Genomic DNA, 27,914 nt, shown 5'->3' with positions numbered 1-27,914 from the left:
TGCTAAATGTTGTCCTGCATTATATATTTACATTTTATATAACGCAAAACACTAACTTCAGCATAATTCATGTTTTGTGCATTTTATACAGTCAACTTGAAAAAAAATCTCTTAGTGATCCACCGATTCAACAATTACTAGAATAATTATCAGTTGCTGACCTAGTGTAAATTATTTCCCACCATAAATAAAGGTGACATAAAAAGTAATGTCTCTTGTGGTATTATTATTGAACATTAGAGTAAACAAACTGACAAACTCAGTTGATTAACATTTCAAAGTTTTCAGCCTAATGAGAACGCTACAGATACTGCAGTAGGGATCCTTAAGACAGCAAGACTGCATCAGTAGAAAACTGACCGCTGGGTTTCAAGGTGGCCAAAATTGGTCATTATCACTTTATATACAGAGTGCAAAAATGAAGAGGGCTCTTGGCATGGACTGTATGATTAAGCTATAGTGGTTACATTTGGTTACGCTTATTACTAACACAAATAATTGTAGACATTGGCATTAATGCATGCAATCGGCAGTTGAAAGCATTCAGTAATGACTAGATGATTTTTAATTGGATCTGTTTTACACAAGGTAAGGATTTGATTAAAAGTTTATAAAAAAAGTAACAAAAACTCTTTTCGAAATACCAATGGTGGTTTCCTGCTGTGGTTACCTCAAAACATAAATACTATATAATTATAAAGAAAAATACACTAAAAAATCTAAGAACTTGCAAAAATGGCGTACGTAAGAAACACCATTACGAACGCTCCATGTCAGAGTTGATCGGACATTTCTGAACAGAATACGGCTGGCATCCGGGACATGTCTAATCTTTTCCACCACGGAGAGTATTTTTCACTCACCACAGTGGAACTGCAGGCTCGCTTTGGCAGATCACTGCATTTCCATTACAAGTAGTTCCTCTTCATGGCCCCCTCCCTTGCTTCTTCCCAAAAGTCTATTCGAGTCAGAGTAACTAAGCAAAAGATCTACAACATTGCCGCTAGCTCTCATTGATGAACTACTCCCCCAGTATTAGAGTCCCTAGAGCTCTCTCTTGTAAGCCATTTACCTATGAAGCAGTGTTGACAGGTCAGTTTAATCCTTCGAAGGAGAATTTACTTAACACACTGAGTATTCACTCGTCCTCTGATATGCTTGCAGTGGGGTAAGGTAGCATTGGTGTCCCTACACAATAAATAAATAATGTTCTCTGAGAAACTAGAATAAGACACCTATCAGATGTTGTGCCGTTTCTATGGAGTTATGTCCAGGTCAAAAGTGACACTTGCTTGTTTTTAACGAAAGAGCAAAATCCCTGTCCTGATGGCTAAATACCCGAGACAGCATTCCTTTGCTATTATATTCCTTCTTTTCAACTAATACTCCACCCAAAGTAGAATAAAGGCAGCAGTTTTATTCATGACTTAACTCCTCTTAGTCCGTATTGATGCTTTCTTAAATAATTTAGGAAAAGACAAAAATATTTTAATTATGTTACCAAGCCATTTAAAAAATAAATGAATAAAAATGTGGTACCAATATTTACAGCAGAAACAACATTGGACTGTTTTGCTACGACAAGGTAAATATGCTGATTATAGTGTCGAAGAAAAGCACTATACTACCAACAATCCTATGGGGCAACACCGACATAAGCCATTGTTGATTGTAGTGCAACACAAAATAGCTAAATTTCAGTATTAAAACATATACAGGGTGACCCAAAAAGATGCGTACCCATCAGTTTTGAAAACGTTTCCATTGCTACGCATCTTTTTGGGTCAACCTGTATTAGAAAGTTACTTAGCTAACACTACACAACCATAGAACAATAATCATTGCTCTGTATTGAAGCTTTAAAGGGTATATTACTGCAGAATTATCCCCCTCACCTGTCATCATTTATGGTAGATTATGACCATTGCCCCCCTAACCCATGTGACAGTGCACCATTAATACTTGTGTATTTTTTATTGCTCGACACTTGCTAAAAAGGGGCGGCCCGGCGGATGAGTGGTTCGTGCGTCGGTCACACTTCATATGGAGCAAAAGAGAAGTGCCATAAGTATATTAATTAAAAAAATGATGACAATCCCTGTAAAAACAAATAAGAAATGTTCCTTATTCACTGCCTTTGATAACCCTACATCAGTAGTCCTTAATCCTTAACCTTGTTGGAGCTAGCGAACCCAACCTGCTTCATATGTGCATTCACCGAACCCTACTTTAGTGTAAAATGATATATAATTTTGTTTGAAATTCTAGATATATAAATTCCTCGCAGCACTGATCGGCCAAGCAATGTCATGTGATCATCTGCAGCCAGTGATGGTCAAGCAGGGCATGTTATCATGTATAGACATGAGGAGTCAATGTGTCTCGATGTCCCCGGAAGAGGCTCCACCGAACCCCTAGGGTTTGATCATACCAAGGTTAAGAACCACTGCCCTGACATCCCATCCTTTTTGTCTTCTTTGCAGCAAATGATCGCTGTCAGCCCTCCTAGCCAATAAATTGAAACGGCGCACAGCCCTTGCCAAGTCATACCCAAATCTTTCCTCTATTTGCTCTTGGATGTGCTCACTGTCAATTGCAGTGAATTTATTAAATGTACCTTGAAAAACAACATTGTACATAATACATCAGATAAATTGGTCAATGATTTAGAGTAACGTCTGACCTTTTTTTCAAATATAAACATTTAGCTGATTAAACAGTGTGATGATACGTTCAAGATAAAACAAATTCAGGCTGATGCAAAATAAGTATTCCAAGAGGCTCTAATTAGATAAACTGTTCCAAAGACAAACTGTTCCTGTTTCCTTATAAGACATGATATGAGATATCCCATAGGAACACATAATAGTGTGTTGCACAAACAGGATGTGTCATTTTATCTTTGACTTCAGCAAAAGCTTACAGATTGCTGCAGTCAGTCAGAAAAAAAACAGAACTGGTACCACTGTCAATCCACATGGGCCCACACATCAGATGGTGTCTTACCTTATAGTTCGGCTGGAAATGCAGTACTTCCACATGGCATTCCACACAGTAGTGACATCACTGTAGACCTCAGACATGCCCGAAAAAAATGTGCAAAGCCAGGAGTTTCAAAAGCCTATCTGGTAAAGAACTGACCGACGGAAATAAATTCTGCGTTGACTCCCTTCCACCGCAAATTGCAGCCCTCATTCTTCCCTTTCCATGCAAATTTCTACATATTCTTACCCTGCTTAAAGTCACAAAGCCGAATCCCAACTTTAACTTGCTGTCCTTACCAGCTGATTACAGATGAGCAAGTAAAGTAAATAACTAGTATGTATAGCTGGAGACAAAAACTCTCCACCCACCATAACTCTTAGTTTTCAGAAACCCAGTTTAGTTCCTTCTAAACCTATGGGGAGCAACATTTCTCCAAGCATGCATGTGTGCTGCCTGACAGTCAAGGGCAGGGTCTGTGCTGTGAGCTTAAACTAGAACAAAACAAAACAAAAAAGGGGGTTGTGTTAGAGATACGGCCTTAGTAATAGGTGGGCTTATGTCCAAGAAAAACACAGTTTGCAATGGGAAGGCCATGCTCAGGGGAGGTTGAATGCCAGTTCAGCAGCTGGGAGAGGCTGTTTTCAGTAAAAATACAGATTTTATCCAAACACTCTGCAATATACTATGACGACATACAAGGTTTGAGAGCGGTAATGAGTTCTACGCCCATGATAGGATTATTCCGATGAATTTGTGATACGAGATATTTCTGGAATGACAGGGGGGGGGGGGGGGGGTATACTTTATGGACACATGTAGTCTGTCCAACTGTGAATAGATGTCTTTAAGTCCATCCATCTGCCTTTCCATCCGTCCGTCCAACCATCCTCAAATTCTGTCAACTTTGGGTGGGGTACACTCCTGACTAATGACCGGTCACATGGCTAACAGAAAACATCCTTTTTATATTACATATTCCTTAGGGAAATATGGTAAGGGCACATTACATTATGACGTCCACAAGAGTATTTTACGGAATATTCCGCTCTTAACTCTTTGCCTGCCATGTGGGCACACCATGGCCAATCCGTTTTGGCATGTAGGGTTGAATGAATGTTCATTCGCCCCTTCAGGGAAAACTGGATTGAACGTCTAGCTTTGTCAATGGCATTGAATGATGAGCATTTAAAGTAAGCCCTTCTACTTCAAATGGATTGATGTCTCTTGCTATCAATAAGTTAGTTGATGTGACAAATCAAAGTAGAGTTGATAAATCATTGAACATGTTTGGAGGAAATCAGGGTCAGCGAAAATGAATTATCTATCCCAAAAAACATCATTAGCAACACTTAATTTATGATTTAACAAGGGAGGCAATTGCTTTTCCACACAAGACCAGGTAGCTTTTAATTTTATGTTTATTTAAATTATCATTTTGTGCTGGAGGATATTTTACATTTGTTAGATGTTAAATAATTAACAAACAAAAAAAACCTTAGTGTCGCAACGATACCAGTAGTAGTATCGGTACCAAAATAGCACTTAAAAGGTGTCATCAGTACTATCGCGTCACTGCTGTGCGATATGGACTCTTCGAAATGCAGTTTCCAATTACCATCATTGTTGCACCATCAATGGCAGACCAGTCCTTAATAGCAATTACTTTGCATGAGTATGTAGTGATTTAGTATAAAAAGCAAAGGGGGAAAATGTATACATTTATATAAAAAAAAGTTGTATTGGTACGTCAAGGTGTCGGAATTGCTAAAAATAATTATAAAGGTACACCTAAAAATATTTGAGATGGGATAAATGAACAAATAAAACAAGTCGCTCTCCACATTGTTAGTCAATAAGAATACTTCACATCACAAATCAAATTAATAATGTCAACAAACTACCACCAAAAATTACAAATTGAAACTCTATATAAACCACCAGGTTCGTATAAGTGGATGTGAACATTAGCACAACTATACAGGTGAAAAGTGTGGATACGTCCACAATTATACATCAACGGTACATATATTGTAGATGGAGAAAATCTGAATTGTTGACAACACTGCAACATTTAAAGGGCATCATGGATGGCCCAAGTGCTATCCATTCATTTTCAGAACCACTTATCCTCATTAAGGCTGCTTGTTTGGACAATAGCAGGGCACTTACAAACAATCACATTCATACTCACATTCAGATCTGAGGAAATATTAAGAGTCTTCATCTAACATGAACCAAATGTGCATATTTTAAGAATGTGCGAGGAAGCCAGAGTGCATGTGATGCCAGAGGTGGGATTCAACTCCCCAACCTCAAAACCATAAGGTGGTTATGCTAATCAAGTGTTGCCTGGTCGGATGATAGTTATGCCAAAATCAAACAAAGGACTACAGTGACTCCTTTTGAACCTGCTTTGGGAATATCTCAGCCTTCATTCAAAGATGGTGCTATTCAAATCTGTGATGAATTATTAACTAGCATGGGTCAAATATTTTTTATGAACACATTATCACATAGTTAAAGTTGCCCCAACCCATTCTTTTTAATACTAATTGGCAAATTTAATCGTTTAATTTATTCAATTTTAAATATTTATTAACCGAGCTGAGGCCAACAAAGATGGCCTGATCTCAGTTCATAAATACATGAAGCAATAAGATTGGTAGTTCCTTTCTGACCCCTGTGTCACAAAACAAGACAGTGGGTGAAGAGGTATTAATCAGGAGTGACAGAAAAGGATTGACTTTCACTAATTGTCTCAGCTGCATTTCAGTTTCAGCTGCTGGAGTTTGATTGTTAGATAAAAAGAGCATCTGAGGCCTCTGTCATTATAGGATGACATTAGGGCTTGTTTATAGTCCCCAAACACCAGCAGGGGGATGGGATGTCTCATTTACAGAGCATTACAGGGCAATAGTCAACCATTTTTACAAAGTCGGAACTTGCCCTTCATTGCAAATATGCAAAAACCCACACACATAAAGAGCACTAGTTAAAATAATCTCAAATGTGGTAAACAACAATATTGAGTTTGTTCCCTACATTTTATGCTGCCATTAGTTATGTTGCGGTGAAAGGCATGAGAATCCTAAAATGCACTGAAGACACATTAAAAAAGAAAGTGGAATCCTGTAAAATGATAGACATAAGCAGCAAAAACAAACAGATGAGGCAAAGATTATGCAAAAGGTGAGCGGTATAGAGAAGTTACCAAGTGGGACTGAGATGGGGGTAAAATCTATCCATATTTTTGCTTTCCACGCAGCACTGAATAAGTTTCTAATAAATCAATAAAATTATAAATTCTGTAAAATGACAAATACACATTACTCAAGAAAAGCCACAATTGTTAATCCGGTTAGCATTTCACCAAACTATATTGACGCAGCATGTTCTCGCACAAGCCAGTCTTGATAAGCGTCTTACAAATATGATATCCAAATCTGTTTGTTTTAAAACATACCTTTTATAAAAGTTGTTGTGGGGGTTCAAGCACAGCACATGCCAGTAATCCAGGCAAAACGCTTTAAACTTCCACATCCCGGACTTAGACAGAGGCAAGTCGGCAGCGTATCCCGACAACATTAACAGACAACATGGAAGCAAATAAACAGGATCTTGCTCATTTCTTGAGCCAATGAAATCCTAGTGTGGAAATCGTAGATGTATCCTCCTACCGGGACTCAACCTCAGCTACTAGATGATAGCCGTGGCAGTTTTCACCTGCCAGGAACGACTGCACCACTCCTGGACAAAAAAAAACCTTTAACAACGAGCACACTGGGACCCCTTACGGACTTATTTGAACCCAGTGTTTACATCCGGGTGCCAGACTCTAAAAGAAGCTTAGTATTGGCTGTTTTTGACAGCATTTAGCAGAAATCCAGGTCAGTCAGCGTGTCCTCTGATTGTGGCTCCACACTGTGCATCAGCACAGGTTCCTTTGAGACTCCACGGCTCCAGCCCAACGTGATTTCATCCAGAAAATGTGAGACGGAAGAGTCTTAATAATCAGTGTCTGGGTCAAACTTTTCACTGTTCTGTCTTGTCCTGCTAAATTCTGAATGCCTTCTCTTTATCCTCTCGCCCTTGCTCGATCAGTTTCTTTCTGACAGGCACTGCCATTCGCTCAGGACCTCCCAGAAATGTGCCGATCGCGGTTGCTGGGCAACACTAGCGTACTAGTGAAGCTTCAAAAGGAAGCAGAGCGAGAGCGCATTTGATTGGCTGGATAACAGATGGGTGGATCTGCGGCAATGTTATGTGATCCACATGTGTTCATGGATGTGTCAAGCAGGCAACCTCTTTGGAACCTATTCATAAAGAATGGTAGCTTTGCTACAACAAGCAAGTGGTCCAGAAATTGTATTCATTTTCAACACTTCTTGTCCTTGTCAGGGCAAAAGGTGGACTACCCTCTAGATTGGTTGCCAGTCAGTTGTTGCGATGAAGTGGCAATAGAGAAATGACATGAATGTAGAGAGTAAAGATGGGAGGAATATCATTAACCATTGGGCTGAAATAAAAAAAATAAACATACAATTTAAAGTTTTTTGGCCGAAACTGCAATTTTGATAAAATTCACATTTTTCTTCAAATTAAGCTTCAGTATAAAAACTCATATTTACAATGACCACAAATAATTGCATCATAATATCAAAACATTATAGCTATAACTAATATTGCTAGGATACTAAAGTGATATGCAGTCTAAGTTTTACAGTGATTCTTGCTGCCATAAATGTTAATGTATATGGTATGAAAAGTAGATTTTTAATCAAACACCTCTTAATATTTGTGATAATGTTCATGGTTATATATATATTTTTAAATCTGCATGATTTGTTTAAAATACAAAATGTAAATAGATGCTTTTAAAGAAATAAACAATTCAAAGCATAAGATTATGGGTTAGTCAAGTGCACAATAAATAAGTCGTATCTTGGTGATTTCCCAAATTAGAACATTTAAATTCACAATTTCAATATAAAATTGATGAATTGTTGAGGCCTAATTAGACTGGGAACAATGTTAATGTATCTTCCACAAGGCTTCCATCTGTGTGCTGCCGTGCTCAAAAGAGCCATCGCAACAGAATACCACCAAAACACATCCTGAGCAAATTGTTTTCCATTGAACACAAATGCAGCGTTGTTCTTTCTTGGCTGCAGTTCAGCCCACTGCCAATATGGAAAAGAGGTGATTTCAGAACTCTCATCAATATTCATCCCCCAGTCGCGGCAAGGAAAGCAAATGACAATAATGCAGTTCTGCAAGCAAGCGTAGCATAATACTCCAGTCACCAAATGAAAATAAACATGACGATGTAAATATTAACACACTAATTGTGGATGGATCAGTTTTGTGTCAATAGCTCTCCACGGGACTTGTCCCTGACCCCTGGTTCCGATTTGGCCACACGCAAAATATAGAAGGAGCTTGGCTGTCACAAAGGCGGCGCAGAAAGACTGAATGGCAGTAGGGGGGGGACACAAAGGAATAAATTAATCAACACACCATTCACACATCCTAATTTAAATGAGCCTTAGTTCAAAGGAGCTTGTTATGGGATTGTGGTATCCTGTATGCATTTTTTTAAATGACAAAAGAAACCACCACATTAAAATAAAATAAAAAACTTTTGTTTGTTTTTAATGAATGTAAAATAGCATTAAGTGGTAAGTGTGGGTGGCAGCAGTTCTGTTCTTGTTTGGGAAATAAAAGAGCCTGTCAGAAAGAGCGATTAGTGCAGCATTAGGTGGGATGAAATGCAAATGGCCCTCAAACATAACTAACATGTTTTTATTAGGTCTTCATAAAGATGAGGCAGAAGGACAGAAACAGAAAGGATGTAATTTACTCAATATCATGCAGGTCCATTCTAACGGTGAGTTGGCAAAAATTCTCTTGTAACAATGACAACATCCTACTACACTCTTTCCAATTGCCACTAGTATCCGAGCAGTACTTGACATACTCAGTCTTTTCTCATTCTCAAAAAGCAAATGACTATATCCAGGTTCAGTATATGAGTCACAATGAATATAAAATACTTTAGACCAGTGGTCTCAAACCGGTCCTCAAAGGGCCGCAGTGGGTGCAGGTTTTCATTCCAACTTAACAAGGATACCTTTTGCAAGTGCAATCAGTTAATTGGAGTCAGGTGCTACTTATTTTAAAGACACCTGATTGGTTAAAATGTCGGCATTGGATCGGTTGGAACAAAAACCAGGACCCACTGCGGCCCTATGTGGAACCGGTTTGAGACCACTGCTTTAGACTCTTGTCCAACCCATTTTACCCATGCCATATTTTGCATGTTACTATAGTGCGGCTTCCGTGCAAGTATTAGCCTCGCCTGTCAGCCGGTCTCCCATTGAAAATGCAAGATTTAGAAATGCGGACTTCAGAATGTTGGCCTGATGATGTTTTTAATTAATGCTTCCCATCTTTGGAATGTGAGTTTGTAAGTCATTGAAAGTCATTGTATTTGTTGTTCATGCTAAACCTCTAAAAGGTAAATAATAACAATCACTCCTGCTTAATGTGGTGTTAATATATATTGTCCTAAAGGTACCATCAATTTATGGGCCATAAAAGGGCTTTGGCCCTTCAGTAATTCCTAGTGAATGACCTCAAGTGAAGAACCTCTTGACAGACTAATGCTACCGCTGATGCATTAAACTGCAGCATTCTAACATGGGCTGGCTGATATTGAGCATTGCAGCAGCAGGACCCCAATCCTCTCCAGGATTGACCCAGTCAATCACAGATAACGTGCCCTAAAAGATCTTGCCGTGACCTTTGCCGAGTGATGCGCAGTCCATAAACATTTCAGTAGAAAATGGCCAGCTGCAGAAGATCATCTTGTCATTGCAAGGTTTTAGGAGCACTCAGCTTGTACACCAAAGAGATGATAGGGCAACATGGGTCAGACCAAGTGTGCTATATTTTTTTTCTAGCGTTACCAGCAGATTACAAAGGGTTCTTAAGTCAATGTACTCATAAAATGTAGTACCAGACCAAAGATCCCAGTCATTCATATTTGTGTGTGCATGAAGGTAGAGTATAAAGTATTGCATAAACAAATATGAATATATCATTTAAAAAATGCACAAATGCAATAATAATATTAAAAAAAATTAAACGACGTAACAAATCCTTAAATAGTCATTCAACCATGAACTAGATGAAAGACAACCAGGCATGCTTGGAAAATGTTCTCCCCCTGGTGGCACATATCAGTACAAACAACTGAATCTTATTTTTAAGTTCTATTTAACGAATGACACTCACCTCTGTAAACCATAGAGCATATGATTAAAAGTTAATATAGGGATTATATTATGTTACTTCTATCTAACATTTATATATTTGTTTTTGCCATGTGAATGAGGTTGTTAAAAAGGATACCCAGATTAGAATGTTATCATATATAGAGAGAAACTGATTTATTTTTTAGGATATAATCCAGCACTGAAGCTAGTGCTCCAATTTACATACTAATACATCCTCCACATGGTAGTACAGCTGTTTGGCCGCTAGCATAAAAGCAGCCATGCAGATGGTAAGTGAAGGGAAAGAAAATAGCAATGTGAAATTAAGATGTTAAGGTGAATTTTGTCCAGGATATAAAAAAAAAAAATCAGATTTAAGCTTGAAAAAAAAACACATCTCACAGGGTGGAAGTGGGCACCCGGCTGTGGAGTTTCTGCAAAATATTTGTTTGAAGAACTTTCACACCCTGAGGCTGACCATGACAACTGTGGGAGAGTAATGTGTTCTCTGTCAAAGACCACTTGTAACACTATTTTACCACTCAATCAGTATATTTTTCTTCATATTGCAGTATGGGGTAAATTAGTATGTCTAGCGTGGACTGAACAAATTCCGCACATGCAGACCGAACGACCTCTAAAATAGTGTTGCACTCAAGACAGGGGATAATTCAATGATGTATCATTGCACTAGATAATGCACAGCCTCCTGATAAATACAGTGTATCGGCTTCTTCTGCTGGGGGAACAGAATGTTCTGGAGCTGCATCTGCTTCTGAAGCTTTCCTCTTTGCATCTGCTGTTGGCAAAGGCAGCGAGCGCCTTATTATGGTCTGTTTCAAGCCTCTGATGCATCAGCACTAGCAGGTCCCCCGAGGTAAATTTAACTCACTGAGACGTGCACCCGAGAGCGCAGCACATCCAGTCTGCTTGATCATCTTTGAACATGGCTGAAAATTTCACTAAGGGAAACGCCACAAAATCCCAGCTGTTGATGTTTCAGTGTGCAGACGACACGCCGAGTGAACTAACTGAGTAAAGCATTAGCCAGAGCCCCAGCTATTTCAGCAAATGTCAAAAAGGCACTGTCATGTTAGTATGGGGTGTGGGGGTGGTCCTCTGTTTAGGTCGACTTGATGACACTAGCTTTACTTCTAAGTAAAAAGCCTCTTGATCCTCTCTAACCTGCTTACAGTGGCCTGGTGGTTGTTAGGTTTTGCCTTTTCATGTTTTCCTACTCAATCTGGTGTGTAACCAGTGTTTATGGGTGTCATCTGCCGATTGCCCCAAATCAGGGATCACAAATTCAAATGTATACAAGGGGCCGCATGAGATAAGAGTGTGGGACACATCAAATTTTCTACAAACTATGTTTCAAATATTAAAAGTACAAATTATCCAAACTTCTAAATGATAGCTTGAACGATGCAAGTTTTTTCTCTACTCACGATTGACTAGTTCACTTGAGTGTACTGAATCATTAGAAACAGTTGAGTAAAAAGATTAATTCAATTGATTATTCTTTTGTTTCTTCGTTCGTTCTGTGGGTGAATGGGAAGTGACTTCTCAAAATAAATCACAGAGTCATTGACAAAGGATCAATTTGTTTGTAAATAAACAGGCATCTGATTGGTCGTGTGCGATGTCAGACGCAACAGCAGTTACATCCCAACGCTCTCCTACCCACATTACCACTTCCCCAGGAGCCATTTAAGGCATTAAGTGAAAGGTTCGATCTCATTCTGAAAACATTTCTTTTAATGAACTGTTCGTACCTGACACAACACTCTTAACCAGGGGTAGGGAACCTATGGTTGGGGAGCTGTATATGGCTTTTTGATGGGTGCATATGGCTCTCCACTAACCTGTGAGCTAAAATATGGAAACCATTGGTTAGAGAGCAGAGTTCCATATGCACCAATAGGAGCGTGAGCACTGAGGTGCTGAATATAACGCTAGCGCCGCTTAAACATTATTATTATTAAATCATTATTCAACTTTTCATTAGATTCTTCTGCATGCATTTACTCATTGATACCCATTGATTAGCAACAACATACCAATGCTCTCAAAATAATTCAGAGACTTTTTCTTAATGGACACATTTTCCTGTATTTTATCCATTTAAATTCTGATTATGGCTCTGAGGCAAAATGTTAATTGTTCATGGCTCTCTCTGTCAGAAGGTTCCCGACCCCTGCTATAGACGGTAGTGATTTAAAAAATACAAACTAATTTGCACAAAGATTTAACCTGGATATTAGGAAAAAAGGTGACCCAGCGGCTTGAGTGGTTAGTACGGCCGCCTCACTGCTCTGGGGTCCTGGGTTCAAATCCATCTCAGTCCACCTGTGTGGAGTTTACATGCGCTCCCCAGACCTATGTGGGTTTTCTCCGGTTACTCCGGTTTCCTCCCACGTTCCAAAAACATGCATGGTAGGCTGATTGAACACTCTAAATTGCCCCTAGGTATAGGGGGTTGTCTGTCCTGCGATCGGCTGGCCGCCGACTCAGGGTGTTGTCCCCCGCTTCTGGACTGGAGTCAGCTGGGATAGGCTCCAGCACCCCCCACGACCCTAATGAGGATAAAGCGGTTCAGAAAATGAATGCATGAATATCAATCATCTGCAGGAGACGCTTTCCTTGCATCCTTCAAAGCAGTTAAGAGAAGGAAAAAATAGATTATACTTAAAGTTTTTTTTTGCCCATTCTTTGTTCACCGCAAGTTTTTCACTTAAAATATTGTTGTTAAATGGACACTCATTTTACAATCAATAAAAACAAATTAGTTCTATGTTATAATAATATAAAGGAGCTGTGGTAATTGTGATGAATTAATTGAATGTAGAATCGAAAATGAATGAACGTAATTAATGGAGATGTGAAAACATCCAGTGAAATCCCTGAAGCCTTAAATTCACGTTGCACTATTTCCTAGCAATCAGAAGTAGATTAAAATGAGCAAAAAAAAAAAAAGAGTGCTAGTAATACGTGCCATGTTTGAGTTTCAGGAAAATTAACAAAAACTTGTCTTGGGGAATTCCATTGGTTTAAAGGAATGAGCTGAATTTACAAGACTGTATTAGTCAATTCTGAATTGAGTGACATATCCTCACAAATATTCATTCAACAATGTAAATTTTGAATGAATAATGATTATGGCGAGTTGTTCTAATAATGACTATATGTCAGCAGACATGTCAGCTGTAGTCACGTTTGGCAGCCAGCACTCCGAGCAACTGCCAGATGAGGAGGGGCGGGGGAATCAAAGGGTTATAATGATGACAGAGCCGTACATACACACAGCATGTTACGTGTTTCCACAAATGATTCATTTCCAGCTCTGCAGCATTTTGCCCACATGCACTGATGCCATGTGTGTTGAGAGCGGGCTCTGTGCCGCCCATGTGCTGGGAAAGCAATGCGGTGCAGCGCAATGCAGCCGCTGCCTTATACAAGGGTACTCAGTATTAGGGAGGTTTATTTGGAGCATATTTGTACCGATTCTGCTTAGTATTTGCTACATTAAGGCTCTTGGATAAAAAAAGGGAGAATGTCTGTTAGGTGTGGTGACGCACGCATTTTCATCAGCGCTGGCGTCATTTGAACAGAAGCAATGAATTATGTCGCTCTCAGCCAATCATAGAAAATCAGCATTCCGATCGCTGGATTCTCTTGACATGAACACACTCGGAGAATGTAATTGAAGCTCACAAATGTTCAAAAACCGCATCATGTACTAAATTATTATATTCATTTGAGTTTAGCAATCAGGGATGAAAATTAAACCTTGCCAGCAATGTCACAACAATGACAGTCAAATCCTCATATTACATTTCCATTATTAACTCATTAACTCCCATTGACAGTGATCGATTGTCATCACAATGATTTCACACATTAAGCAAGACAGAGGTGGCTGCACTTTGAACTGGATTGAATATGAATCACTGTATACATAAAGACAAACACTTTATAATTGCGGAGAGATACCTATGATGTCCTATTAAAGTGGAGACTCTGCAATGACCAACACTAGTAAAATAGTCCCAATCACAGGATAATTGTGTTCCTTATTCAATTTATTACGTTTCGATTTTGGAATGTTAGTTACAGAAAGACAATTCAAATACCAGGAATTTGGAATCTCCTTTTAATAATGGTTCCAAAAGATTAAATGTACTAATTGAACCTTTTCCGATTGCTAAAAAATGAATAAGAATATCAAGCTCAGTCAAGTTTATCGTACAATTAAATCCAAACTTCTTGTTGTCAAGGGCTAGATAATAGAATTTGATCTTAGATTAGGATGTTCAAAACTATTTGTATGGTGTGGACCACCGTTCGTATTTGTACGGAGAACCTCCTGCAATGGATCATGGCATGATGGATGGACATGCATGTTTTTGCAATTGCAATACAAAAACACATTTGCAATTTCCAACCAGGATTACATTAAATTCCAATACATTTTGCATTAAGGCCTCAGAGAACAAACAATATTTTTCCTAATTTCTCCTTCAGCATCGTCATGCTCATCAGGATGGTAATCACAATTTGCCAAGTTGATAAGAGTAGACTGAAATAGTACATCCAAACGTACTGGTGAGGGTTTTTTTTTCCATCTTGCTTGCCTGGTTCCATGATATCTGGCCAATTATATACAAACACTCAGATATTTTTAAGCCAGGAAAATGTTGGTCTCTCATTAGGATGGACTAGTGAAGCATGCTTTAAGGTTGAGATAACCAACTACTAAGCCCTAGACTTGTGCTCTTAGCCTCCCAGTGTTTGAGGCTCGACATTAGAATTCCACAGGAGTCGGCCAGAGAATATGAAATGACATTTCCAATAGAAGAGGCTCTTCTTGCTTCTGTCCTTGATTAAAAGACTCCTTCTTGCAAGACACAGAGCCTCAATCTATTTCACTGGAAGCAAAGCCAACACGTTACCATGTTCTGTGTCCTCGAAACTTTGCCTCAGCACATTACATTTTTGGTAATAAAACAGGGTTCAAGCCCTTGAAACAAGGGTCTCCAAACTATTCCACAAGGGGCCGCAGGATTTCTTTCCAACCAAACAAGCACACTTTTTACCAATCTTGTGTCGTACAAGTGTAATGAATTGATTGCAGTTGCAGACCGAAACTAATTATGTAATAAAATTTAAAAAAATCACTAATGGACATGCCCTAGTCCTCCCATAACCTATGGTGAAAAATAATAGCTAATAAATGAAAGAAATAAAACTCATAACAGTTTGTGGATGAGAAAAAAAGTGGAATGGTAGTGCTTATTAAGCAAACAGAGGGAACTTGAACGACTGCACGCATGAAAAAAAAACTGCAAATGACATTAACTGTGAAGGACTTGGTGGAGACCCATGAAGGTCCCAATTTTATTTAGATGACTGATCTATGCTGTTATATTGCGACATGAGCGGGTAATTTAGCTTAACATTATGCACAAGATGGAAAGCAAGAGTGTGAACATTTACAAACACTCATACCCCGGTCCATGTTACATGATTGTTGAGGGACCACATGTTTACATAGATGTAAGTGAACCCTGCATGTCAAGCATTTTCTTCCCTTTTCACATAAAAAAAAGCAAATGGCGGTTATATATGGATAAGAGTCAGATCTTTTCACTTTGTTTAAAACCATCCAATTGAGGCCATAAGATTTTTGTGATACAGGGATTTCACTTCGATAACACGTTGGCCAATAAGCAACAGAAAACAAAATCACAGAGGCACACACACACAAACATAGATATATATATATATATATATATATATATATATACATAGATACAGATATACATTCTTTGCACCTAAAAAAAAAAATATATATATATATTTTTTTTAGGTGCAAAGAATATATATATATATATATATATATATATATATATATATATATATATATATATATATATATATATATATATATATATAAAATATATATATAAAATATATATATATATATATATATATATATATATATATATATATATATATATATATATATATATATATATATATATATATATATATATATATATATATATATATATATATATATATATATATATATATATATATATATATATATATATATATATATATATATATATATATATATATATATATATATATATATATATATATATATATATATATATATATATATATATCATGTATATACATATATATTATAGGCGCAAAGAACCGATGCGCACAGAACAGACGTCAAATCACAAATGACCAATATTCCGCAAGAATGAGACACTCAAAAAACAATCGTCCGCAGGACTCTCAAAACAGACTTCAGGACAACACTAGAATCGGCATGTGTGGGGGTAATTTAATCTTCAATCTCCGTTTCCCAAAGCAAATGTTCTATTTTACAGCCCCTCCCCAGGAAGACCAACATTGTTTACCAGGCACCAAGAGGGAACGTGAGAGGACAGTGGAAGGTCTGGATGCCATACGTGACTCAGCACTGACATTACACTCAGAGGACAGCTTCCACTTCCTTAGATTTGCCTGGTGGCCCCATGAATGAGAAATGTCTAGCCGCGCAGACCGCTAAATACACTACTCACATATCATACAGCCGATATCCGATGGCGGAGCCTGGTCTGCTGGGATGGGACCCCGGGTCTCGAATTCGCCGGGGGTCCGTGCTGCTAACCACTGCACGCCACACGCTTGGTTTGTCCATCCTGCCTTAATGCTGGTCAACGGGACTTTACGGCGGAACGGCGTGCGTGCACGGTGCTCACTCACGTTCACTCTCACTCGTCCGCTTACAAACACAGGGTGCAAGGGGTGTGTGTGATGTAACAAGAAGCATCCAAGAGACGGCTGGGGGGCGGGCTGCTAAGGATCTAGTGATGCTAGTGGAGTGGGGCGCGGTGGACCGACATGGTCTAATGAACGACTTTAAAGCATACTGGGTGATGCCAGACAAGACCAAGGGAGGCTGCCTCTTGAAAATCTGCGGGAGAGCTACAGGAAGATGTATTACCTCTTTACGCATCATCGTACGCCCCTCTCCACCCTCTTGCGTACTCTCAGTAGTACAGTCCTCCTCAAGGCCACCGGATTGGTTCCTTGGTTTCCATAGAAACAGGAGGATGTGTCAGAGGTAGGGCTCATTATCCTGCCTTCTCTCTCCGCAATACCATTTTGTTTTCACTCTTCTGTGTTCTCCTTATTTCTGCCACTTTCCCCATTTTTCGTCTTATCATATCCCTCCACGTCCAATTTTCCTATTTTCCTAATCCATTCTTGTCAGTTCTCGGTGCATTTTCTCTGGAGTGTCATCCAAAGCACACAGGTGCTGTCCACACAATTACGATCAGATGTGAAATTCTTTGCAGATGCAATTAATGATATCCACAACACATAACAATAATTTAAAACATAAAAAGAAAAGACAAATTAATCACCGTAAATATGAATTTTATGAAGGCAGGCAATATAACACCGATAATGGAAGAGATTGCAAAATTAAAAATTTTATGTACTGTGATTAGCTGCAAACCAATTCAGGGTTTCCCCTGCCGGCTGCCTTGGGATAAGCTCCAGCCCCCTCAACTGGTACGGAATATGAATGAATGGATGGAAGTTTTAGATACTTGAAGGGACAGACAATGCCTATTTAAGACCCCAATGTTTCTACAGAGAAAGTAATTACACATATATATAAAAAATGCATTCATATATTTATAGATTTCATTAATGGCGGGTTTAGAGTCAGTTTGCCCTGTCAGTATTTTAGTGGGTTGAAGGCAAGGCAACGACTCACATTGTCAGACCTTTGCTGTTTTCTTAATGAACCTGTGCAGTGGCTAATTGTACATGTACGTCACCAGAGCGCAATTGCACTGCATGCACTCCATATAATTATCAAGAAAGACTGCTGATCCGGCCAGGTTTGACATTCTCGGATGAGCTGTGTGTGCACATTGGAAAGTGTGCTACATGCTGTTCGCTTATCTTTCACACCTGTTTGACAACAAGACTACATTTAAACCTTATTACCGACACTATTTACCTCATTCCCCATTCGTTCATCTCTGGGCTGATAGTTGGCAGATTATGTTGAGATGAAAACCCCATTTTCAACCTATCAGTACATTTGGCAAAGGGCTGAATACATAAACATTAAATATATTAATATTAAACGATGCTTTCTTTTTTTGTATAAACATGCCTTTTGAGATATACCTACAAGAATAAATCAAGTTAATGTCATTGAAAGCGCAGTCACTTTGGATCCTAAATAAAATAACAGCCGCTCGATCACATTCACACAAAGTCAGCTGAAATGGTGTTATCCGTCAGTGTTGCCTGCACGATAATCAAATGAGTGATCGTTCACAATTCTGTTCATCGTGTGGAATTGATGAGCATTTAGATTGGGAGCAATGGAGGCAAAAATCTAGGGCAACAGTGACTGAAGCCAAGAATTGTGCTTTAAATTCAATCTCAAATAGCATGAGAAAGTTGAACTTCATTCACACAATGGCAAATACTCAAGCAGCACTGTGATCAATAAAAGACTGGCATGAAAAAAGAAATTCACATCAGCCAGGCAGAGCGTCTTTCATCTTTTTCTTTTTCTTATTTTTAAATAATAACAGTCAAGTAAATTAGACCAATTAGTCCATCCCTAACCGTCTAAATGCATTTATTATATGGCAATTTATCCAGTAATACCTTAACATAAGAGCTTAATGCGTTCCGGCACCAAGATCGTAGGTCAATTTACTCATATCTCAAATCAAATTTTCCCAAAGAAAATAAATACAAATTAATCCATTCCCACCCTCCCAAATTAATCCATTTGTGTGCACCCATTCCCAAACCCAAAAACAGGATATTACAAAGGTAAAATTATTTGGAAAACGATTTAATTGTTCTAATTCACCACCTACTCACAAAGTAACAAACACCTATCAAGTGGTTATGATCTTCAATACTAAAATGTGACATTTCTCTTGAGACAGACGGTAGCGGTTTACTTTAAATTTAACCTAAATGAATTTATATGACTATACACACACTTAAAATGTTTTAATCTAAGGTTACACTAAACTTAAACCTTCTTGTGCGATAACCGAGGCAAAGATGATAATGTATTCCACTGCGGCTTTCAAGTCGGAATTTGCTGCTTGCCCATGCCTCAGACCGGAGTGTATCCCAGTTCGTTTTTTAAATTTATCAAACCAGCCACGACTTACTTTGAAGGGTGGTGTCTTTTTCAGATGCTTGCTTTGCTTACACGTCTATGTACAGCGGTACCTCGACATACGATCTATGTAAACTTTTGACCACAACCGTGTGTATATATGTGTAAATATATACACACACACACTCACACACATATATATTGCATTGGTCGATGGTCCTATAGAGGAGGGGCTCACTCAGGACATCGTGAGCTGGATGACTTAGCAGTCAAGGCACTCACAGAAGAGCAAGGAGCTAAGATGCTGTTTCGAATCCACAAAGAACCATACATTTATGGTTTAAATCACACACCATTCAACACAAAATCTCAGGCTTTGAGGCATCCACAGCTGGGTACACACTTACAGAAGACACTTAGAGGCGCGCAATTCATCATGTCCTCACATTTCCCGGGATTATACACCTGAAGAAGTATCGACTTTCCATACAAGTCTCACAGACACTGGCCTCATGTGCAGCGCCCTCCCTCACTTTCCCCTGCCACCATATGTTTACTTAAATTCCATTGCCCACCTAACATGAAGGCCATCCGCCTAATGTTATGCCATACAGCTGTGTGCAGTATATGAATAAATTAGGATTTACCTACTGTAGTCCATCCTGATAACATATTTTTGCACCTGAAGTCGACTTGGGAGTCACCTGATTTTTCATGGTCTGCTGATATGGAGTATCGATCTGATACCTCGGGTATTCCTTAAGTGTGTGTGTGTGTGTGTGTGTGTCTGGGGGTAATGTAGTTTCTTAACCCTATTACAGCCATTATCACTCGTGAATAATGCTATCTCACCGTTAGCCTCCTAGGACATTTAGAAAAACATTCTCCTACAGGCCATTTTAATTTCCGATTCTGCTATGTTGCTGACAAAACCTATTTTCTTGTTTGCTTTTCCCACGTTATGCTTTTACATCTTGATTAATTATTTTGTAGCCCTACAAAATTAAACACTGATGCGAGTCCATTAAATAACACTATTTCCCACTTCGCAAACTAATCGAGAATATCCCTCGTAAATATCTTGACATGAAACGTACACGCGTACCAAATTTAAAATAAAAATGCATTGAAATAATTGAATCATTTCAGCGTTTACTTAGCAAAAACTCCAATGTGTTGCCACAATTACAATGCTACAGAGTGATAGAATGTAACTTTGCTTGGGAAAACTGAGGGTGAATGTATCTATATATTGATGAAGTCAGTCTGATATGTGTGGACAATAACTAGCCGTAAAAGTCATACAAACATAATTTGGGGTATAAATTATAGAGACAATACTTAAAAGTTGAAAAAGCCTGACTGCACCACACCACGCTATGGAGTCTCAACGGGTGATATAAATCTAACATGAGTGATAATCACTAACCCCTTAATCCTTTAAAGTAAAATCTCCAATTGCGACTTATCCATGTTATTGTGTGCATGAGACAACAGCGAAAGAGCACTTTCTCTCCCTTGAAGGTTAAAATAAACTATATAATGTAACAGCAGTTAATGTATTATTTACACACATTTCTCTTGTTCAGTGACAAACAGTCAAGTTAATAAATATTGAGAAATCGACCCAATTTTCATTGTTTGTAGGTCTAAACAACACCAGAATAGTATTGAACCGTTATAAATAAGACAAGCTTTAACTGCAGACTTTCAGCTTCAGTTTGATAGTACTATAAATGTTCAATTCAGGCGACCTGTAAAGGTATTGCACAAGGCTAAAAATGAACTTTGTTTCCTTATTTATCCGTGGCAAACCTTGAGGTTTGCTTCCTTTGGCCAAGTGCACCATTTTTTTTTTTTACATAGCAGAGAAAAATGTTACATTGATACCAATCACTTATTGGTTTTAACTTTAGTGTTCATTCCAAATCTGCCATTTTTATCTCTTTATTTCATTTTTGTTTTCAACGAACTATATTTTTGTTTTAATTGTGCAAGACACAAATATTGCAGAGAGAGTTTTGGAGTATAGTTGGTGTACAACTAGTACTTATAATATAGCCACAAAGTAACAGTTATACAATTGCAGATAGTTGCTCGTTATGTGAAACTTAGTCAACTATGATGAGATAATGGTAGAAAAATTTATTAAATTATGCAAAGAACTGAAAACTTAGATAAGTATTTGGAAAAAATATCTAAAGAAACTATTAAATAAAAGAATAATAATAATAATAAGTATTGTGGTGGTTAAATTACTCTTATTACTATGCATATTAGAATAATTTGAGTGGGCAACTCAGAATATGTATTTTTTAATGCGGTTGACCAATTGGGGTGAGTGTTATTTTAACTGGGAAGTGCCTAACTGAGCCCTGATTAATAGTTACACTTTTTTTTTTTTTAAATAGTTTTGCTGGGTCTGTGACTAATACTCATGTGTGACTTTTATATGTTTATTTTTCTCTCTCACCATCCTGTTATGTTGTTTTTTTTAGGCAATAGTTACCTGATAAGCTTATGTTAACAGTTGCCTTTTTAGCCTGTTATTCTCAATTTTACTCATGTTACTTTAAAATATGTTAGTTCTTGGTTTCTGATGAAATAAAAAAAAATGTCTTCCCAAAAATGCGACTTATACTGCAGTGCGAATTCTTAAGGCAGTATGTATTCAACCCATCTAAAAGTAATGGGATAAATTAACAATTGTACATCAAAGTATTACATTTTAATAGTTCTTTGCAGTCAATATAATACATAGAGATTATATGACACGATATTGACTCCTTAGTGAGGAGTTACCAAGCAGAAGACTACAACCGTCTACACATTTTGCTTTTTCTTTCAGCATTTCTACTTGAGTTTTCCTTTAGAAAAATGTATGCTCAATTGGATTTAGGTCAGATAATTGACACAGTGATTGGCCACTACATCCTACCACTTTGCTGTTGTTTGCTATTCTTCTATACAGCATTTCATTGTCCATCTGCACATTAGGGTTTGGAGGGATTTGGGTGAAAATGGAAATATCACATACCCCCCCCCCCCCCCCACACACACACACACAAACTCCCCCCCCCCCCCCCCACCCACCCCACCCAAACAGATGCACACTTCACTGATGGAGTACTAATATGTTTTCAACTCAATATACATGTGGTAGGGTCATAGATACTGTTTTAAAAACCCTGTCACACTATAGTTGCTGGCTGCTTCATTGTCGACTGAGCTGTGATGGGCTAAAAACCAAGAACAAATTTGTGAATGCTTATAAAAGCTTCTGATAAAATAAAAAGATGAGAAAAATTTTAGCAGTTAAATGGTTCACATAATTCCCATTTGTGTAGCTTGTATAGGATAAATTCCCACCGAGTGCATTATTTACTGTTAAATTTCCTGTGATTGATTGCTAGACTGTCCATGTGGTGTTCCAGATTCTGTCAATATTCACAAAGAACATGCTACAGCTTGACTTGAATCATAGTTATTTACAATGTATACCTCAAAATAGAACAACTGTCGTTTTTAAGGCTAGTCCAGACCACAAGAATACTTTCATCAAGCTGAGACAAACACTGCAGAATGGCGTTCACTTCTATCCTCAATGTAAATGAAGAGTCCTGCCGGAATAAGTTGATTCACACATCATAGCCTCGCTTTGGATGCTTTACAGGGGGCTGGCTGACACTTGAGAGACTCGAGATGTAATTCCCAAGTGTAGTGCTGCTGCACCCACAATACAGATCAGTGCAATGAGAGAATATTCAGTTGTACCTTTTCACTTTTTTTCCCCAAATAGGATTTAATAATTGTATTCTCACATTTCTTGAGAATGCCAGAACAAGTAAATACTCTTACATAAGATGGCAGATGGTACAATAAACCTACGCATCTACTTGTAGTAAACAGAATAAGCCAAAGTGTCTGGAACGTTTGTTGCTAAGAATGTGTACAATTAAGATATTCTAAGGTAAAACGGGTTCCTAGGGTTCGAGTTCGAATTGAAACTGACCACAAGGTGGCAGTGCATACCTCTGCAGAATCATTGGCAATGTACTGAACGTTGCCAATATTCATGAGTTTGGTGGGTGTAAATTGAATACAAATATCATTACATATCATTAATTTTTGAAGGGTAAATTACCAAATTAAAAATCCTAATTTATCAAAATGGCTGGAGTAGACCATTTACCACCCATGATTTGATCAAAATATTTTTATTTTAATAAACTAGAAAATTGTGTAGCAATATAAAGACAGACAAGAGTTTGAAATGTCTATTACAACTTGCAGAAAAAAGGGAAATTTATTTTGATAAACAAACACAAGGACTAAGTAAGGAAGTAGGGCATGAGTGTGAATTCCTATGCCATTTGAGTGACAATACAAACAAGACACTAGATCAACGTGAGCCAAAACGGCCATAGGCTAGTGAGTTTATACAGTTCAGTAGGTAACACTAGTCATTCAAAGGAAGCTAAACTACGAGCTGTCTCAAAACTCCTGAACTGCTAGAGAGAGAAAGACATCTTGGCAGAATTTTTAAAAGATCCATGCAGGATTAAAAAGAAATCTGACCATTGGGGTTCAAGAATCCAAGCTCAAAGGTCAAATCATGCGTGTGTGTCATTTGTCACCATTAATGGTTGCAATGTTCATCATCTTACCAGTGATCATCGACACTGTCAAACCATTCATTGGCTTCTTCTTGTTAGCATAGTACTTAAAGGATAATCTAAAGTGGATTTACACTGTTTTACTTTCTTCCCTTAACTGCCACTCTGGCATTAGGATGAGGGAAATTAGGGCATTCAAGTAGAACAGCCGCCTGAAATGGAAGTCATAAAAGCAAATAAACGTAGATGGAAGCTTTTTTTGTTATGGACTAAAATCGTTCAAATTCAACTTTGTAAGAAAATATGAAGCAAACTAATGAAAATTACAGCAGCAGATTATTGAAAAACATTGTCAGCAGGAAAACAGCATCAACTTTCTTCTCCATCTCTGCTTTACTAGACGTTATGGAATTGTGGATTAAGTATCTCGCGGTCATCATTTTACCTATGAAAACTGTTAAATCCCCAGGACTACAATATTGAAAAGGTATAGGTCCCAACAGAAAAGAGTCCCCAAGATTATGCAAGGACAATGTGAGTTGAAGGGTCAAACTACATTTAAAAGACAATGAAAAATAAGTATCATCATCAGAAAAAAGAAAAATGTTGCAGCACATTTTAGTGAAACAAAGAAAGAATTTGCAGATGTCTGCATTCCATTCTTTATGTTTATATCAGATATATATTCCATCCAGTTTGGCATAAAAGCCCTTTTAATTGGGATTTTCTGGTCGTTTACCTGCTATCCTTGCTCAAGAAGAATGGAATCAATTGTTTGGTGAATCTGATGATGATCAATCCGATTTTGAAAAATGTTAAATTTTATGATGATAAACAATTTGAAGGGTCAAACTACATTTAAAAGACAATGAAAAATAAGTATCATCATCAGAAAAAAGAAAAATGTTGCAGCACATTTTAGTGAAACAAAGAAAGAATTTGCAGATGTCTGCATTCCATTCTTTATGTTTATATCAGATATATATTCCATCCAGTTTGGCATAAAAGCCCTTTTAATTGGGATTCTCTGGTCGTTTACCTGCTATCCTTGCTCAAGAAGAATGGAATCAATTGTTTGGTGAATTTGATGATGATCAATCAGATTGTGAAAAGTGTTAAATTTTATGATGATAAACAATAGAGTCATTCAATTCGATACAATATGCTTTTTTTGTTGTTTAACTTCCCGATCTTACGAAAGGTGGCATTATCGCTATTGACTTCCTTGCTCATCATGACATGATGAAACACGTATTATCTGACTTGTCACAGATGATAAAAAATGATTTGATGTTATTTCAAACCTAACACAAGCATTTTTTGGGAGGCATTTTCTTTCAAGTTCATTGTTCTCTACTTAGGACAACACTCATAAAATGCCGTAAGAGACGAGTTTGTGCAGACGACAAGATCACGAGACCTGCGAGATCAAAACAACAATGGCAGACACAGTTGTCAAATCTATATAGACGATAAATATTTGATTTGGAAAAAAAACCCTTGCGTTCGATGGACCCATCCATGTTGGTTTGAAAATATGCGCCTAAAATCATGCACAGGGGAAGCAGGCAAAAACAAGAGCACTGGGTCACTTAAGTATGTATGCCCGGAAATAAATGTTTGCCTGTACCTTACTGCCTACATTAGGCCCCATTCCGTTAACATTCACTTATCTGACTAGATCATTACAGATTTGTTCAGTTCACCTCTACAAAGAAGTGGATCAGTGGATCTTGTGGTCAAACGTGGCCAAAACCCTCCACTTGAGTTGTACAAATGAGCTGTGGAAAAGAAAAAAACAACTCTAATCTTTTTTTCCTACAGGAGAAATGAGCAGAAATCCTTGCTCCATCACCTCCCAGCTCCTGGAAAAGCAGCCCCCATCAATCCCCCTTGATTTGATCCGAGGCCTGATGCATAGCTATGGAATTGCAAATGTACCCCCATCAGACAGGGGGATAGATTTGAAGCGCTCAAGGCCTGGTTGCCTGATAATACTGGGTCAGAGAGCTGATGAAAGCAAAAGATATGTGAAAGTCACGCAACATCACTAATCTCTCACTATTATCTAATTTACCCGGGAAAGTATTACGGCACAGTGGAGTGAAAACAAGACCAAGCGGAGAAAGAAATACTTTGACATGTTTCTGATGGATGGTTACTGTATGTATGCATTCCCTGAAGGCTCAAGAAACACTGATGTCATACCCGATTTTGTGTGGATATATAACACCTGTGCTCGGCTGCCAGGCATCTGCGTGTCTTACATTACTGTCGGCGGCCAAAATGTACTAAGGCTAAATTGCACTTGTCCAACCGTGACAGAAACAAACGGAGACTTCAACCTTGGCAAAGAGCTCTTTGGTGACCGCAAACTGAGGATTGGGAAGCTGCAAATCTTGACCATATAATCTGAAATGCCTATTGACTGATACATTTTGCAACCCTGGTGTACTGTTTGTTGTAAGAATATTCATTGCAGTTCGATTGTGGGAAATAATGAGATGAGTATTGCAGCCGGATTAAATACATAATCTAATTTCACATTTGTTGTTATCTATTTTTATCTAATGGGATTGAATAATCAACCATTAATAGATCATATTAAAATTCCTATGAAATTCTTATCATGGACATCGTATGTGGCACTCGTATTAGGTGTTGTCATTTCTGCCTCACAGTTCTGAGAACAATGGTTTAATTCCGGCCTTGAGCCTTCTTGTGTGCAGTTTGCATGTTCTCCCCTCTGCCTATCTGGGTTTTCTGTAGGTACTAGCATTTCTTTTTACTTTACTTTGTACTTTATACTTTTTACTTTAATGTTTTTACAACTTTCCTTGTTCTGTTAGACTGGCTTATTTCTGCTACTTCTTTTTTGGAACCATTGAGCCAAGCCTATGCAGTCATACACATTGGACTAGCTGTTACAATACGCAGCAGAAGGAGCAACACCTGAATGCCGCTGAAAATTCAGAGCTGGACAAAAGTTCCGGGAGAAGAAGCAACGCTTCCGACCAACCATTCCATCATGGGATAAGATGGAAGAGCTGTCGGTGCTTACTGGGCCGGAGTTGAGGAGTTCTACTCTGCGACTGTTTTCTTCATCTCCAGACTACTGAGGAACTGTGCGATTACGCTTGGAAGAGTGACTATGCATATTCTCTACCTTGTTCACAGTCCGCAGAATTTCCCCATCTCGTGGAAGACTTCCCATGTGTGGTTCCAGTTTTTGTCCAACTTTACAACTTCCGTCTTTTTGAATCTGTATCCGTTTTTTGCTACCGCAACCAAGATGGCACCGTTCACGTGGCAGTCGGTGGCATTAACTCTGTCTACTCCGGTCTGCTGCTTTTCTGTCTTAATTATTTTATTTGGTGATTCTTAATGATCCCATTTACTTTGACTTGCTTTGTACTTTGAGCTTTTGCTTTGTTGTTCTGTCTAATCACCCTCTTGCTACTGTCACAATGAAATTTCCCGAATACGGGATGAATAAAGTTATCCAATCTAATCCAATTCCTCCCACTTCTCAAAATCATGCATGGTAAGCAGATTGAGCACTTTTTGTCCCCCAGGTATGAGTGTGTGCATAATTGATTGTCACACTCCTTTTGCCCTACTATTAACTTTCAAGCAATTCAGGGTGAACCATGTCTACTGCCCAGAGTTAGTGGAGTTAGCTCCAGAACAGAAAACAAAGGAATTAATGGCCCAAATAGTAATTTAATAGGCATTGAAAAACATTATTTGCAACTATCTTTAAAGTGATTTCCATTGGAAAATACTGCTGTAGATTTTCTCATTTAAAAAGTCGATGATGCCTGCAAAAGTTAATGT

General features: G+C 38.2%; 1 protein-coding gene across 5 annotated transcripts in view; it reads right to left on the bottom strand.

Annotated features, from left to right (window-relative positions):
* Positions 1-27,914, bottom strand: part of iqsec1b (IQ motif and Sec7 domain ArfGEF 1b) — a 102,972-nt gene that overhangs the window by 38,026 nt on the left and 37,032 nt on the right. Inside the window, exon 1 of one of the 5 annotated variants that reach the window (XM_077720976.1) lies at positions 16,868-17,152. The exons of 3 other annotated variants lie outside the window; for them this stretch is intronic. In XM_077720976.1, the coding sequence (XP_077577102.1) occupies positions 16,868-16,986 (119 nt within the window). In that variant the 5' untranslated portion in view covers positions 16,987-17,152. Of the gene's footprint in view, positions 1-3,006; positions 3,421-16,867; positions 17,153-27,914 lie in introns of those variants that run through there. One more of the 5 variants, XM_077721059.1, reaches the window with a different exon arrangement.

This window comes from Stigmatopora nigra, chromosome 1 (assembly GCF_051989575.1).
Source record: "Stigmatopora nigra isolate UIUO_SnigA chromosome 1, RoL_Snig_1.1, whole genome shotgun sequence".
NCBI classification, from domain to species: domain Eukaryota; kingdom Metazoa; phylum Chordata; class Actinopteri; order Syngnathiformes; family Syngnathidae; genus Stigmatopora; species Stigmatopora nigra.
Note: the sequence above shows the minus strand (reverse complement) of the source record. Positions and strands in the feature narration are given on the sequence as shown.